The sequence below is a fragment of the Echeneis naucrates genome, chromosome 15 (genome assembly GCF_900963305.1).
Source record: "Echeneis naucrates chromosome 15, fEcheNa1.1, whole genome shotgun sequence".
Lineage (NCBI taxonomy): Eukaryota > Metazoa > Chordata > Actinopteri > Carangiformes > Echeneidae > Echeneis > Echeneis naucrates.
The window spans coordinates 303,292-316,250 of NC_042525.1; the positions used below are offsets into that span (position 1 = coordinate 303,292).

The 12,959-nt window shown below is 46.6% G+C and overlaps 3 protein-coding genes across 3 annotated transcripts; all 3 read left to right on the forward strand.

Moving 5' to 3' along the window:
- Positions 1 to 695: 695 nt before the first annotated feature.
- tlx1 (T cell leukemia homeobox 1) lies at positions 696 to 4,151 on the forward strand. The gene is made up of 3 exons (XM_029521606.1): positions 696 to 1,146; positions 2,484 to 2,721; positions 3,941 to 4,151. Exons 1-3 carry the CDS (start codon positions 696 to 698, stop codon positions 4,149 to 4,151), a joined length of 900 nt encoding a protein of 299 aa, XP_029377466.1.
- Positions 4,152 to 7,015: 2,864 nt separating this feature from the next.
- Positions 7,016 to 8,309, forward strand: sdhaf4 (succinate dehydrogenase complex assembly factor 4). Its single transcript, XM_029521583.1, has 3 exons — positions 7,016 to 7,176; positions 7,251 to 7,364; positions 7,736 to 8,309. Exons 1-3 carry the CDS (start codon positions 7,020 to 7,022, stop codon positions 7,843 to 7,845), a joined length of 381 nt encoding a protein of 126 aa, XP_029377443.1. The 5' UTR covers positions 7,016 to 7,019; the 3' UTR covers positions 7,846 to 8,309.
- A 650-nt stretch (positions 8,310 to 8,959) lies between these two features.
- Positions 8,960 to 12,793, forward strand: cep68 (centrosomal protein 68). Its single transcript, XM_029521581.1, has 8 exons — positions 8,960 to 9,824; positions 9,897 to 10,159; positions 10,277 to 11,143; positions 11,416 to 11,569; positions 11,657 to 11,823; positions 11,910 to 12,032; positions 12,119 to 12,215; positions 12,313 to 12,793. The coding sequence occupies exons 2-8, from the start codon at positions 9,947 to 9,949 to the stop codon at positions 12,489 to 12,491; spliced, it is 1,800 nt and encodes a 599-aa protein (XP_029377441.1). The 5' UTR covers positions 8,960 to 9,824; positions 9,897 to 9,946; the 3' UTR covers positions 12,492 to 12,793.
- The last annotated feature ends 166 nt before the right edge of the window (positions 12,794 to 12,959 follow it).

A 12,959-nucleotide genomic window follows, 5' to 3' on the forward strand; every position in this document is an offset into this window, starting at 1 on the left:
CCTCCTCTCATTGGAGTCGCCGGCCTCGTTGATCATTTCCGGGTTCGTTATTTGGATTTTAATGAATTCGCATTATGACTTATTATTATTCTTATTATTGAGTGCTCACCAACACGTGAAAACACGTCATCAGCAGGGATGAATAATAAAACAGGTGGAGCAGCACGTGATCAATCACCGTCCGCCTGATCGATAATTTACTGTTTTATTCGTTTGTTTGTTTATCGAATTAATTCCAAACTATTCATTTATAATGTCATTGACGTCAGCATCTTTAATGAGCTCAGTTTCCCGCCCTTTAGGGCCCGGACTCGAACCTGCTGATGAAGAAAAACTTTGATCGATCAGTGTTTGGAAAAAACTGATCATATTAAGTGATCGATCAGATTTTTTTATATAATGTCAGAAAATTCAACGGATGTGCGCGTGCGCGGCTAATTGATCCTTACCTGTGGAGCTTTAGGACGCACCTGAGCTCACGCTCTCTTTAGGCCCAAACCCGGAGCTTCATCTGGCGCGGTCTATTTGGCGCCTTGACAGACGTCCTCCCAGCCACACACACACACACACACGCACACACACTTACGTGCGCCTGCGCCCCATAGAAAACCCGCGGAGCTCGTGCAGCTGCAGCCCAGTCGGAGCGGCGCGCGGACCAGACAGATCCTCGCGCGGAGCGGGGGCTCGCGGAGGTCATGGACCATTTAGGGCTTCTGGGGGCGCATCTGCAGCAGCACGCGCACGTGGAGCCCATCAGCTTCGGCATCGATCAGATCCTGAACACGGTGGAGCAGAACTGCATGCTGGGAGCCAGGATGCACGAGTCGGACTACGGACACCCGCCCTACGGCGGCGGCTCGAGCGGCTGCGGCAACGGCGGCGGCTTCACGTGCGCCAACACCGGATATACCGGCGGCGGCTCGTGCGGGATGAGCTCGCTTGGCGGCTCCTATCACATGAACATGGGCGTGAATGTGACCGGAACTAACGTGAACAGCGCCGGGGTCATCCGAGTCCCCGCGCACCGGCCTCTGAACGGCGCGAGCCCCGCCGTTCCTCCGGTGACCGGGAACATCAACAACCTGAGCGCGCTCACCTTCCCCTGGATGGAGAGCAACCGGCGCTACACCAAGGACCGGTTCACAGGTGGGTCCGGATCAGCGGGTCCGGGACCGGTTCCCAGGTGGATCAGACTTCGGTCCACAGTTTAGGAAAAAAATAAGATTAATCAATTATTGATTAAAGTTCACTGAATAAAATAAAAAGTCTGTTTTCAAAAAGGCCGCAGATTTAATATTAATTATTACTTTAATAATTAAAAACAACAACTTTTGAAAATTCCCCGATCAATAATGTTTGATAAAGGATTTAATTGATCGGCCGATTATTAATTTATTTCCTCAGATAGAAAACTTGATCTCCAGATTTTATTCGACCAAAATAAACAGTTAAAAGAAGAAATTAAATATTTCAATATAATATGAAAAAATATCTGTTAATTTTTACATCAAACCAGCGTTCGATTTAATATTGATGGTCATAAAATGTTTGAACAAATGTGAAATCATATAATAATATAAAATATAGATTTAAAAAAATAGAAGAAAATCCTAAATATTTAATTATTCTTATCTGAATTATTATTACAATTGTTATTAGTATCATAATTACATCTTAAACGACATTTTAAAATAATTCTGTAATTATATTTTCCGATATTTAAACACTTAAATCGTGACGTTTAAATTGTGTAGTTAATGTTGATTTAATAATAAACATTTATTATGTTCAAGTCTGTCAAACGATGGACGATATTATTTCTGTAATAATTATGAATTCAATGTGATTCCATTAACACCTGATATCTGTCAGACCTGTACAGCAGGATTACTGCAATGATGGTGAACGTTTTTATTGTGTGAAGGTTTTTGTGTTGCTGTTTGTTGTGTTTCTTCTTCTGTTTCTGGCGTCTCATCTTCTTTCTGACACACAGTTTCTCCAAAGAGTTGCAGAATAAATAAAAACCATAAATGAATGAATATTTAAATATAACCATCAGATCCAGTTCTCCTGTTAATCAAAGGTTTCGAGTTTCGGAGTAAAACGGATGGACAGTAAAGTTACAGACAGGAAGTCGTTTCTGTCTCATCTGTAATAAATTCAAACCGGAATCTGAACTTTAAACTGCTGCTCTGTGTCTTTCCCTGCACACCCGCTTGTCCTGTCCCACCTGTCCTCCTCTGTCCTGTCCCACCTGTCCCACCTGTCCTCCTCTGTCCTCCTCTGTCCTGTCTCACCTGTCCTCCTCTGTCCTGTCCCACCTGTCCTCCTCTGTCCTCCTCTGTCCTGTCTCACCTGTCCTCCTCTGTCCTGTCCCACCTGTCCTCCTCTGTCCTGTCTCACCTGTCCTCCTCTGTCCTGTCTCACCTGTCCTCCTCTGTCCTGTCTCACCTGTCCTCCTCTGTCCTGTCCCACCTGTCCAGTGTCCCTCTCACCGCTCACTGTGACACGTCGTGTAGGTCACCCGTACCAGAACCGGACGCCTCCTAAGAAGAAGAAGCCGCGGACGTCCTTTACGAGGCTGCAGATCTGTGAGCTGGAGAAACGTTTCCATCGTCAGAAATATCTGGCGTCTGCTGAGCGAGCAGCTTTGGCCAAAGCTCTGAAGATGACGGACGCTCAGGTCAAAACCTGGTTCCAGAACAGACGCACCAAATGGAGGTGAATGATTCTTTCTGCTGGTCAGGGCCTGGTTTTTAGGGACCAGAGGCTCCGATGGGGCAAAATTAACACTCACCCATCCATCTTCTACCGCTTTTCCGTTTCCGGGTCGCGGGGCTGCCGGAGCCAATCCCAGCCAACGTTCCGGGCGAGGGGCGGGGCCACCCTGGACGCAAAATCAAAAAAATCAAAATCATTTTATTTCTGGATTATTGATTTGATCGTTATCACCAGGAGTCGTCCTTTTGACTCCACTTTGACATGTTCAGTAAATTTTTGATGAAATTATGACGAAACACAAACTGTCGGGTCCTGGTCCTGCTGGACCTTCCTGTAGTCTCTGAGGACGGAGCTGGTGGCGTTTCTGTCTTTTAGCAGTGAAGTCCTTTTAATAGTGATGAGGTGAACTAAATAACACAGCTGACTGACTGCAGGGCTTCTGTAAATTAAAAAAAATTTCCTGAACCGGAAAAAACAACAAGATCCACCTCTGGTGTCTGTCCCCATGGAAACCAGATACAGGCTTATCGATCAGTTAATAATATTTTAATACATTTAATAATAAAAACAACAGGATGAAAAGAGGAAGAATAAAAGAGAAATAATTATATTTAAAATGATCAGTTTAAAAAATACGGCTAATTTTCACAATATTATTGTTAACGTTTTTAATCATTTTCATCATCAGTGGTCGTTATCGTTAATCGTTTAATTATCAGTTATAATTAATATTATTGATCATTTAAATCTCAGCATAAATAAAACATGAACATGTAAAAAATAATTTAAAATGGACAATGTTCAGCAGACAGAAAAGAAGAAACGATTTTAACAAAAATAAAAAAATCAGGAAACACTTTATGAATTTATTTCTTCACCTATTTGATTGTTAAGATTTTTTTACTGTTTATTTTGGCCTGTTTTTCCTCTTTAATGATTCCCCAGAGAACAACGGAACTTCTCCTGCAATGAATTATAGCGTGTAAACCATAAATATAATTATTTATCGGCGTTTGTGTATATAGTAGTTTTAACTTTATGGTCTTTGTGTAAATAATGCCATATGATTTATATTAATTTCCGTAAATGCACAGATGAGAAACATCTCTCATCATTTAAGGTCTTTCTGAGCTCTTTAAATCAGCGTTAGATACTAAAATCATCAGAGGTGGATCCGGTGGATCCGGGCTGACGGAGTCCCGGTGTGTCCTTGTTGCAGGCGGCAGACGGCGGAGGAACGGGAGGCGGAGCGGCAGCAGGCGAACCGGATCCTGATGCAGCTGCAGCAGGAGGCCTTCCAGAAGAGCATCAACCAGCCGGTGACACCGGACCCGCTGTGCCTGCAGAACAGCTCCCTGTTCGCCCTGCAGAACCTGCAGCCCTGGACCGAGAACACAGCCAAGATCAGTACGGTGTCGGCCTGCGAGTAGAGCCGGGACCGGGACAGAGTCCGGCTCGGCACCGAGGTGGACTTTATCCCGGTGCAGGACTTTGTTGCTCCCCACCCCTGTCAGTTCAGCTAAAGGCTAACAGCTAACAGGGCTCAACTGGATCCCGATCCACCAGGATCCACGGTCCGATGTGGATCCTACAGAGACCCGGACCAGGACCAGACCAGGACTGTAGTATTATAGTTGACCTTAAAAGACTCGATGTTTCATAAACAGCATATTTTCATATTTGACGTCATCAGTGGTTATCTGACGTGTAATGGCGTTCGACAGCAGCGCTTGTTTCAGCACCTTTGTATGAAGAGAACTTTGAACACACCTGGTGATTTAAAATTTCCGTCATTTTGGCCTCCAATCAGTGACGTTTACTGACGTCAAAACTTCACGTTTGACCTTTGACTCAGTTTAGGTCACTTCACATAAACTCTTGTTGTTTATTGTGTTTTTCTGTCTGACCAACAATCATATGTTTATGTGTGTGTGTGTGTGTGTGTGTGTGTGTGTGAGAGAGAGAGAGACCAGCAGATATTTTAATATTTTATCATTTTTATATTTTCTGTTCATCAGATTTAATTCTTTCCTCTGTCACATATTCTGGTTTGAACATGTAATAGACTTTTTAACATTTTATTGCTGAAATAAATTCAATCTGCATATAAATAGTTGGTGAAAACATCACAGTCACAATTTACTGAATATATTCTTCATTTTTCAGCCTGATGTCATTTTAAATAGAAACACATTTAACTCGACTTTATCTTCCTGTATATTTTGTTTGTTTTAGAAGAAATCAGCTGCTTCTTTTTCCCCCCTCAGCTTTTTCTTTCTTGGTCATCAACATGAGGCCTGAATCTGAAAATGACAACAATAAGCAGCTCGCGTTCAAAGTACAACTGATTTTATATTGATCCACAGGGGAAATCAGCTGTTTGACCGACATCAGTGGATTATTAGCAGGGTCACCTAGTGTGACATTCAATGTTTGGTCTCCACCAGCCGCTCTGAACCAGAACAGGAACTGTGTGAGATCTCAGTCTGTGAGTCTGCCACCATTAAAACACCTTTTTCTTTCTTATTTATTAAACTTTGACCATGAAAATGAGTTCTGTCCTGGAGTGAAACTGTTTCTGTTTTTTTTTTTTTTAACTTTTATTATTTGGGTTGATTTTATGATTAAAACCTGGAGATTAAACTGATTCACCCAGAGATGAAACGACAAACTAAAAGGACAAGAAGATCATTAAAATCCATTCAAGAAATGAATGAACATTAAAAAAAACTCTCAATCTATCAATTACTTCTAGAAAAAACACAAATAAATTAAATGAAACAGCAGATAGAATAATTCTTCATCTCTTTGTGTTTGTGTTTGTGACTCTTTGTGTTTATTTTTTTTTTACACAGCAGGATCTTTTCTTTTCCAGATTTATGTTGATAAAGATTCACAGATGTTGGAAAAATGGGAGTTGCATTTTATTTTTTTGTCCAGGAATTTCTGAAAATGTGTGTGTGTGTGTGAGATGTGATATTCTCCAGAACTGCTCTCTAAAAGCTTGAAGAAGAATGTAAAGGAGAAATTTCATCATCCACTCAGAAATATCAGCACTGAAACCTCCTGGAATTCCTCCCACACACACACACTTTTTCCCCTGGGGAGGAAGCACAGTCACCAGAGCTGATAAAGGTAAAGTGAGTTGAGAAAGCAGCAGATCTCTGTTTGGCCTGCTGTCAGCTGTCCACATATTTCTGGCCGGGCTGTTTTTCTCTGAAGAGCAACATTAATATTTTGCTCGATTAAATGGCTCCTGTCTTTGATTTGGAACAACTGGAGTGGACCTCACAGAACTCTGATGTCAGCAGGTCCAGTTGGTTTAGTTCCTGTGAGCCAGATCTGATCATCAGCTGGATCAGAGCTGGACCTCTGTGATGCTCCAGGATCAGATCTGCTGCAGGTTCGACATCAACACAGCCACATGAGTTTATTCTTCATCTTAAAAGACTGAAAAACATGTCAACAGGTTGCTGATGATCCAGACTGGTTGTAAAGACTGTTTGTGTCTTTGAGCTGCTCTCAGGGGACAAAATGTGTGTTTAATCTGAAACGGCAGAGAAATGAGACGACAATGTTACACACAGTGATCCTCAGTCAGAGGTGCTGAAACACTTCCAGGTTTTCATCTTCACATTCTTCACTTCATCAAGAAAAAGGCCCCGTCAGCTGCACCTCCTCATTTCCACTTCAGTCCAGGGAATGAATTAAGAGACAGACCATGTTGGCCAGTTCAGCTGTATGTTTTTAGTTCTGGACAGGCAGCATGTATCTATGCTAAGCTAGGCTAACATCCTGAGTCCAGCTTTGTGCCATCACTCTGACATACAGAAGAAACAGCATCAGATCAATTACATTTTCTTTTTTCTCCTTTAGTATACATTTATTTTGCAATGTTCCCTAAAATCTTTGAAGAATTTGACTAAACCAAAATTTGGTGATAATTTCCCCTTAAATGACAATTTCCTTTTTGGTTTCCAGGACTCAACTACTGAAGTTTGAATGAATAAACCTTTTTTTTTTTAGAAGCGAAAGCTTAAATCATAAACAATTCTTTCCTGATTTGGCTCGCGGAAATTGGAAAATACTTACAGTACTTTCTAGAATACAGATAGAAAAGAAACTGACTGATATTATAAAATACTTTCTCCCATTATCATCTTCTCTCATAGCAATTGAATGTGTAATAATAATAGTAGCGTTGGTATTTTATTTCTTTTTTAATCACCACTGTAAAGTTGATCTTGTGTCGCCCTCTAGTGACGTGTAACAAACATTACACCACCGTGTTTCGCTCCATGTTTTGTCGCATGGTGATGACGGAATCTGCGTCACTGCAGCGCGACATACAGCAGCAGTTCCTTGAGTCGGTCCAGTTGGACATGTCTCTGCTGCGGAATCTCTGTGCTTCAGTCCGGGTATCTCCGGGTCCGGCTCTGGACCGGTTCTTCGCAGGTGAGCTGGCCGAACCTCGGTCACCGCTGTCGGGCTCTGTGTGTCCGTGTCCTAAATTCTGTGTCTGTCTTCAGGGGCTCCTCGGGCAGCCAGTGGAGCAGCGAAGGACAAGGAGCCGCTGAGGAAGGCCAAAACCCCGCAGGGCCGGTTCGACAGCCCGGAGGAGAGGAGCAGAGACGTCCTGGAGAGTGAGCCTCCGTCTTTAGTCCGTGGAGCTCAAACAGACGACGGGCAGAGGAGGCCGTGAACGCGGCTCCGCTGTTCTCTGTTTCCGCTCTCATGTGTCACGTGACCTGACTGAGGACGACGGTGCTGAAAGTCCGGAAGTGGACTTTGAGTCCAGATGTATACAGGTGTTAGACTGAGGTCTGGACCATCAGGAACCTGGCCTGGGTTCCTGGAGGTCCGCAGACAGAGAATAGAATAAATCTATTCATTGTATGAAAGCATGAATCTCCTAAGACCAGGGTTAGGGTTAGGACTGGACTCTGGTCTGAGCTAGGTCAGCTGGGGGTCCTTGCTGTGAACCAAACTGAACCAGTATCTTGTTGTTTCCCAGAGTTTCCTGATGACGTGAACCCGATCACCAAAGAAAAGGGGGGTCCCCGGGGCCCAGAACCCACTCGCTATGGAGACTGGGAGAGGAAGGGCCGCTGTGTGGACTTCTAGTTCTGGTCCTGATCCAACACCTGAAATCCTGTTGGCCATCTTCTTTTTAATGTTGTGTGTTATTGGTAACAACGTAAAGTCAAACTTACGTAGGGACCTCCGACCTGTGGTCAGAACAATAAAGAAAAAGTCTTCCACTGCTGGAATGAAGATTTTTCACTCTGCAAATGTATACATTAAAATAACAAAAAATTAGACAGAAAATGGTTGAATTCTGCCTCTTTACTACAGTGAATTCCAGAAATCATCATCATCATCATCATTAGAGTCGTTTAGTAGTAGTAGTCATTAGAAGTAAAGAAGTCCTGAGTCTTGAGTCCTCAGCATTATTAGTCAGAACTTTATTCCAACGGCGGTAGACAAATGACGGATGTGACGAGCAGCCCGTGAAGGCAGCACGGAGCGAGGAAGTCTAAAAAGGAAGCTGACGGCGGGAGGACCATCAGAGACCATCAGAGACCAGGAGGACTACCAGAGACCACCAGAGACCGGGAGGACTACCAGAGACCACCAGAGACCGGGAGGACTACCAGAGACCACCAGAGACCGGGAGGACTATCAGAGACCATCCGAAACCGGGAGGACCATCAGAGACCGGGAGGACTACCGGAGACCATCAGAGACCAGGAGGACTACCAGAGACCACCAGAGACCGGGAGGACTACCAGAGACCGGGAGGACTATCAGAGACCACCAGAGACCGGGAGGACTACCAGAGACCACCAGAGACCGGGAGGACTACCAGAGACCGGGAGGACTATCAGAGACCACCAGAGACCGGGAGGACTACCAGAGACCACCAGAGACCGGGAGGACTACCAGAGACCGGGAGGACTATCAGAGACCACCAGAGACCGGGAGGACTACCAGAGACCACCAGAGACCGGGAGGACTATCAGAGACCACCAGAGACCGGGAGGACTACCAGAGACCACCAGAGACCGGGAGGACTATCAGAGACCATCCGAAACCGGGAGGACCATCAGAGACCGGGAGGATTACCGGAGACCATCAGAGACCATCAGAGCCCGGGAGGACTACCGGAGACCATCAGAGACCATCAGAGACCGGGTGGACCAGGACCAGCGGCTGGTCCAAGACTAGGTTAGCTTGTGTTCGGTTCGTCCCTTTGTAATGTCTTTGTCCCGGTCGGTCCGGGTCGGTCTCGGTCCGTCCCGGTTTCTTGGGCGTGGGGTTTCGCTGTTGTGTTCATGGAATCATGTTAAAATGAGTTTCGGGTCGCTGTCGTGATCCGGATCCGGATCTGGGGGTGCAGGTGACAAGTGTAAGCCATCTGTTTGTTGCCATGGTGACGCCCCACTTCCGCCTTCAGGTATCGTGTTAATGTACCGCCGGTGATTGGTCCAAACAGTCTGACGTCACTACAACGGGCCAACTTTTGTAACTTTTATCACTTCGGTCCTGATTGGACCAGAAACTGTCACGTGACAAGCCTACACGTTGTTAATATTTAAAACAGGAGCTGTTTCCTGAAAATCAACAAGTTTCTAAATTCTGAAGCTGAGTTAGAGTCAGAATCAGCTGTGTCTGTGGATCCGGATCAACCAGCAGGACGTGTGTGTGAGAGTCTGTGTGTCCACACACTGACTGATTGTGTTTCTTTTTCTGCCTCTTTGTTCTGTCGGAGCCACCGCCCCCTCTTGGCCGTCACCAGGGAAACCAGACAGCACCACAATGGAGGCCCACCTCATCTCTGTGACGTCACAGCAGACTGATTTAGAGCTTCCTGTTGTTGATGTTTTATGCCTTTAACAGAGCGGCTGATTATAGATGATTAGTTTTTGAAGCACAAAGTCTGTAATGTGCCAGACCTGGTTTCTGTAGGCCCAGGATCAGGTTCTGGTCTCTTTGACCAGACTTTGCTCATTGTGTCTGTATCTTCATATGTTTGTCGTGACAGAACTTTGAAACTTCAGAACATGAAGTTTATGTTGGAAAAGACTCTCAGTCACTCTCAGGTATGAACAAAAGATTTGAACAATCAGAGAGACATTTTGTTTTAATTTTTCTGACTGAGCTTCTTCCTTCAGTCGACAGAACCGTCCTCCATCTCCGCCATCTTCTCCGTCTCCTCCGTCCAATGGAAGCCCAGAGATGGAAGAGACAAAGTCTCTCAGAGTTTCAGCTCAGGACAAGATGCCTGAGTGAAAGAGAGAAAGCAGAGAGAGACAGAGGAGGGACAGACAAAAGTGTGTCGTTGGCGTCCACCTGCCGTCTGCTGACAGACCGACAGTATGTGATGAGGAGACCTCTGTTCTGTGCAGAGACGTCCATCTTAAAGAAGAGTCAGGAGGTGAGGACCTTTAAAGTCACTGATGAGTCTGATGCTAAATTAAATGAATTCACATCATTTCAGTTTTTTAAGGGCAGAGTTATAACAATCAGTTAATTCATTGACCCCCCCCACCAGGAGAAACTCTCAGGTGTTTGTAGCAGAGACCAAGCTGAGAAGAATTTTTCAAGCAAACCAGGTGAGGGCGTGTCCCCTTGGAGCCCAAGCTGCTCCCCCAGAGATGTGTCACCCCCCTCAGACCTGCCCACCTCACCCTGCGGGGTCTGGGAGCTTGGGGGCCGGCGGTCCCACTTAGAACCCACATTAGGATCAGCTGAGAGTGGCCTGTTCAGCTCCATCCTGGAGGTCCACAGATCCCCCAAACCCCCCCAAAGACCGCACCTGTCCTCCCCCGTCCTGAACCCCACCTACACCCCTCGCTCAGGGCACTGGAGGTCAGGCCAGATGGGGATGGGGGGTGGGGGGGGGACCAAAAGAAAGACCATGTCCCCACATCAGGAGAACTACTGGGCCTGTGCCATCCCCAAAACTGGGCCTCCGTCTCCAGACAGGCTGTCTGTAGACTGGGAACCGGACAGGGAGTACCAGGCTCTGCTGGACTACACCTACCCCCTCAGACCACCACAGGGGGGGGGCACTCTCTGCCAAGACCTGCAGGACTCGGGGATCGAGCTGGACCACCCTTGTAGCGCCACCAGTCTGTCAGGGTTGGACCTCTCTGTGAAGTCTCCGCCTGGGGGGCGGCGTGGGTCACCTGACCACCTGGGGCTAACCAGATCATCTGGTCTCTGCAGTACCCCATCCCCCCTAACAGAACCCCCCAGTTTGCACTACAGTCTAGACTCAGGTGGACCGTATCGGTACCAGAGATGCCCACCACCCCTATCCTGCCTCCCCCCCCTGCCCAAGTCTCTCTGTGGCGGGGGGGACGAGTTCTGGCCTCTTCCGCAGCAGCTGGAGCAGCTGCAGCTGCTGAGTAGACAGGTGAGTGGACCCATGACATCACTGATCGATCACCAATCAGGATGATCCGTTTGACCTGGAAACAGCTGACTCTGCACAGCTATCATGTCAGCCTCATATCAATGATTTAGATAAGTGACAGGAACAGTTTCCATGGTGATATTCAGATTTTATTATTTGATAATTCGTTGATGATTGTTTTAGAAAATAAATATGAATCAGCTTAAAGTGTGTTCTCTTCAGGCGCTGCAGGAAAACGCAGTTGCTCCTGATGTTGTTGTGTTTGCGTGCAGGTGAGGGAGGTGACAGCCACGATCGGCCAGCCTGTCTCAGCCAGCTGGGAGTCTCTGGAGCCGGGGACCATGTCCATCCAGTCCTCTGTCGCTCTGAAAGAGGATGCTGAGGGCGAGGGGGGGGGCGGAGAGGAGATGAGTCCTGCTCAGACTGGTATTCATTAGTCTAGATTCTCAGGGTCTCAAGCGAAGTGGAGAGCAGAACCATTTGGTGTCTGAAAAATGTCCTGTCCCCCTACAGCTGGCTCTGTGATGGGGGTGGATCCTGTCAGGGGGGGGCTGAGTCGGTCCGGTCTCAGGGAGGTGGAGGTCTTGATGGAGCAACTGCGGGGTCTCTCGCTTCCTGGGAGCCAAAAGAGCAACGAAGGCGAGCTGGAGCAAAGTGACTCCTTGATGCAGCAGATCCAGGTAGAGACAAACCGGGCTCCTCCTGAGTACCCTCATCCTGACAGCGTCTGGACCTGAACTGTGACCAGATGTTGTGGATGTTTCAGGTCTTCTGCTCACATCTGGAGCTGCTAATCCAGCAGCTGTACTCCGTGTCAGAGAAGATGGAGCTGCTGGCTCCGCCCACCACAGACATCGGCAGCGTAAAGTCGTGTCTGGCTGACTATCAGGTAAGACCAGTTTTTAATTTTTGTTGCAGCAAAGAATGGCGGGACAGGAAGCTCCAGTTTCCTCACAGGCTTGGTCTTGTTGTCAGAGTCTCCAGAGAGTGATGAGCCGCCACCAGCCACTGACTTCCTGCGTCCTTCACACCGGACAACTCCTGCTCAGCTGCATTAACACTACATCTCCACGTCAGTCTGACATCATCACACACTCTTCCAATAACAACAGGTGCCTTCCTTTCTCTGGTCTTCCTCTGACATCTTTGTTTTCTGTATCCTGGTCCAGTTCTCAGAGACGCCCTGCAACTGATCCAGATCCAGTCTGGAGCCCTGCAGACCTGCACCGAACGCCTGTTCGCCGCCATCCTGTCGGCCATGGACAGCCTGACCCCGCCCAGTCTGCCCAGCACAGAGGACAGAAACCGGGACCAGCTCCCAGTGGAGGCCCAGGGATCCACCTCATAAACAGACCACAGGATGTGGCTGTTTTTATTGGCTTTGTTTTCTCACCTTTTCTAACTTTATGCTTGAACACTTTTTTAAGCAAATATTTTAGCTAGACTTCACAAACAGGATGTTTCTGACCCGTTACTATGACAACCAACTAATGTGTTAGTGCTGATCAGAGTTCCCTTTTCTGTCCTCACTTCCTGCACCAGTACATCACTGTGATGTCTCGGGAATGAAACTCATGAGTTGTGGACATTTTCGTGTTTGTGTTAATATTTTATCACAATTTGTGTGGAATAAAAAATGGCTTCAACTCACTTCCTGTTTGAGTTTCAGCATTGAGCTCATTCAACTACACACATCGTGACCTTCGTACACAACTAGACACTGAAACACTGCTCCCAGAATTCCTTTCAAACTGAAACCAGTTGCTTTTATTAAGAAAACAAGAGAACATGGTGTTTGTATGAGCTCTGCTGAGAT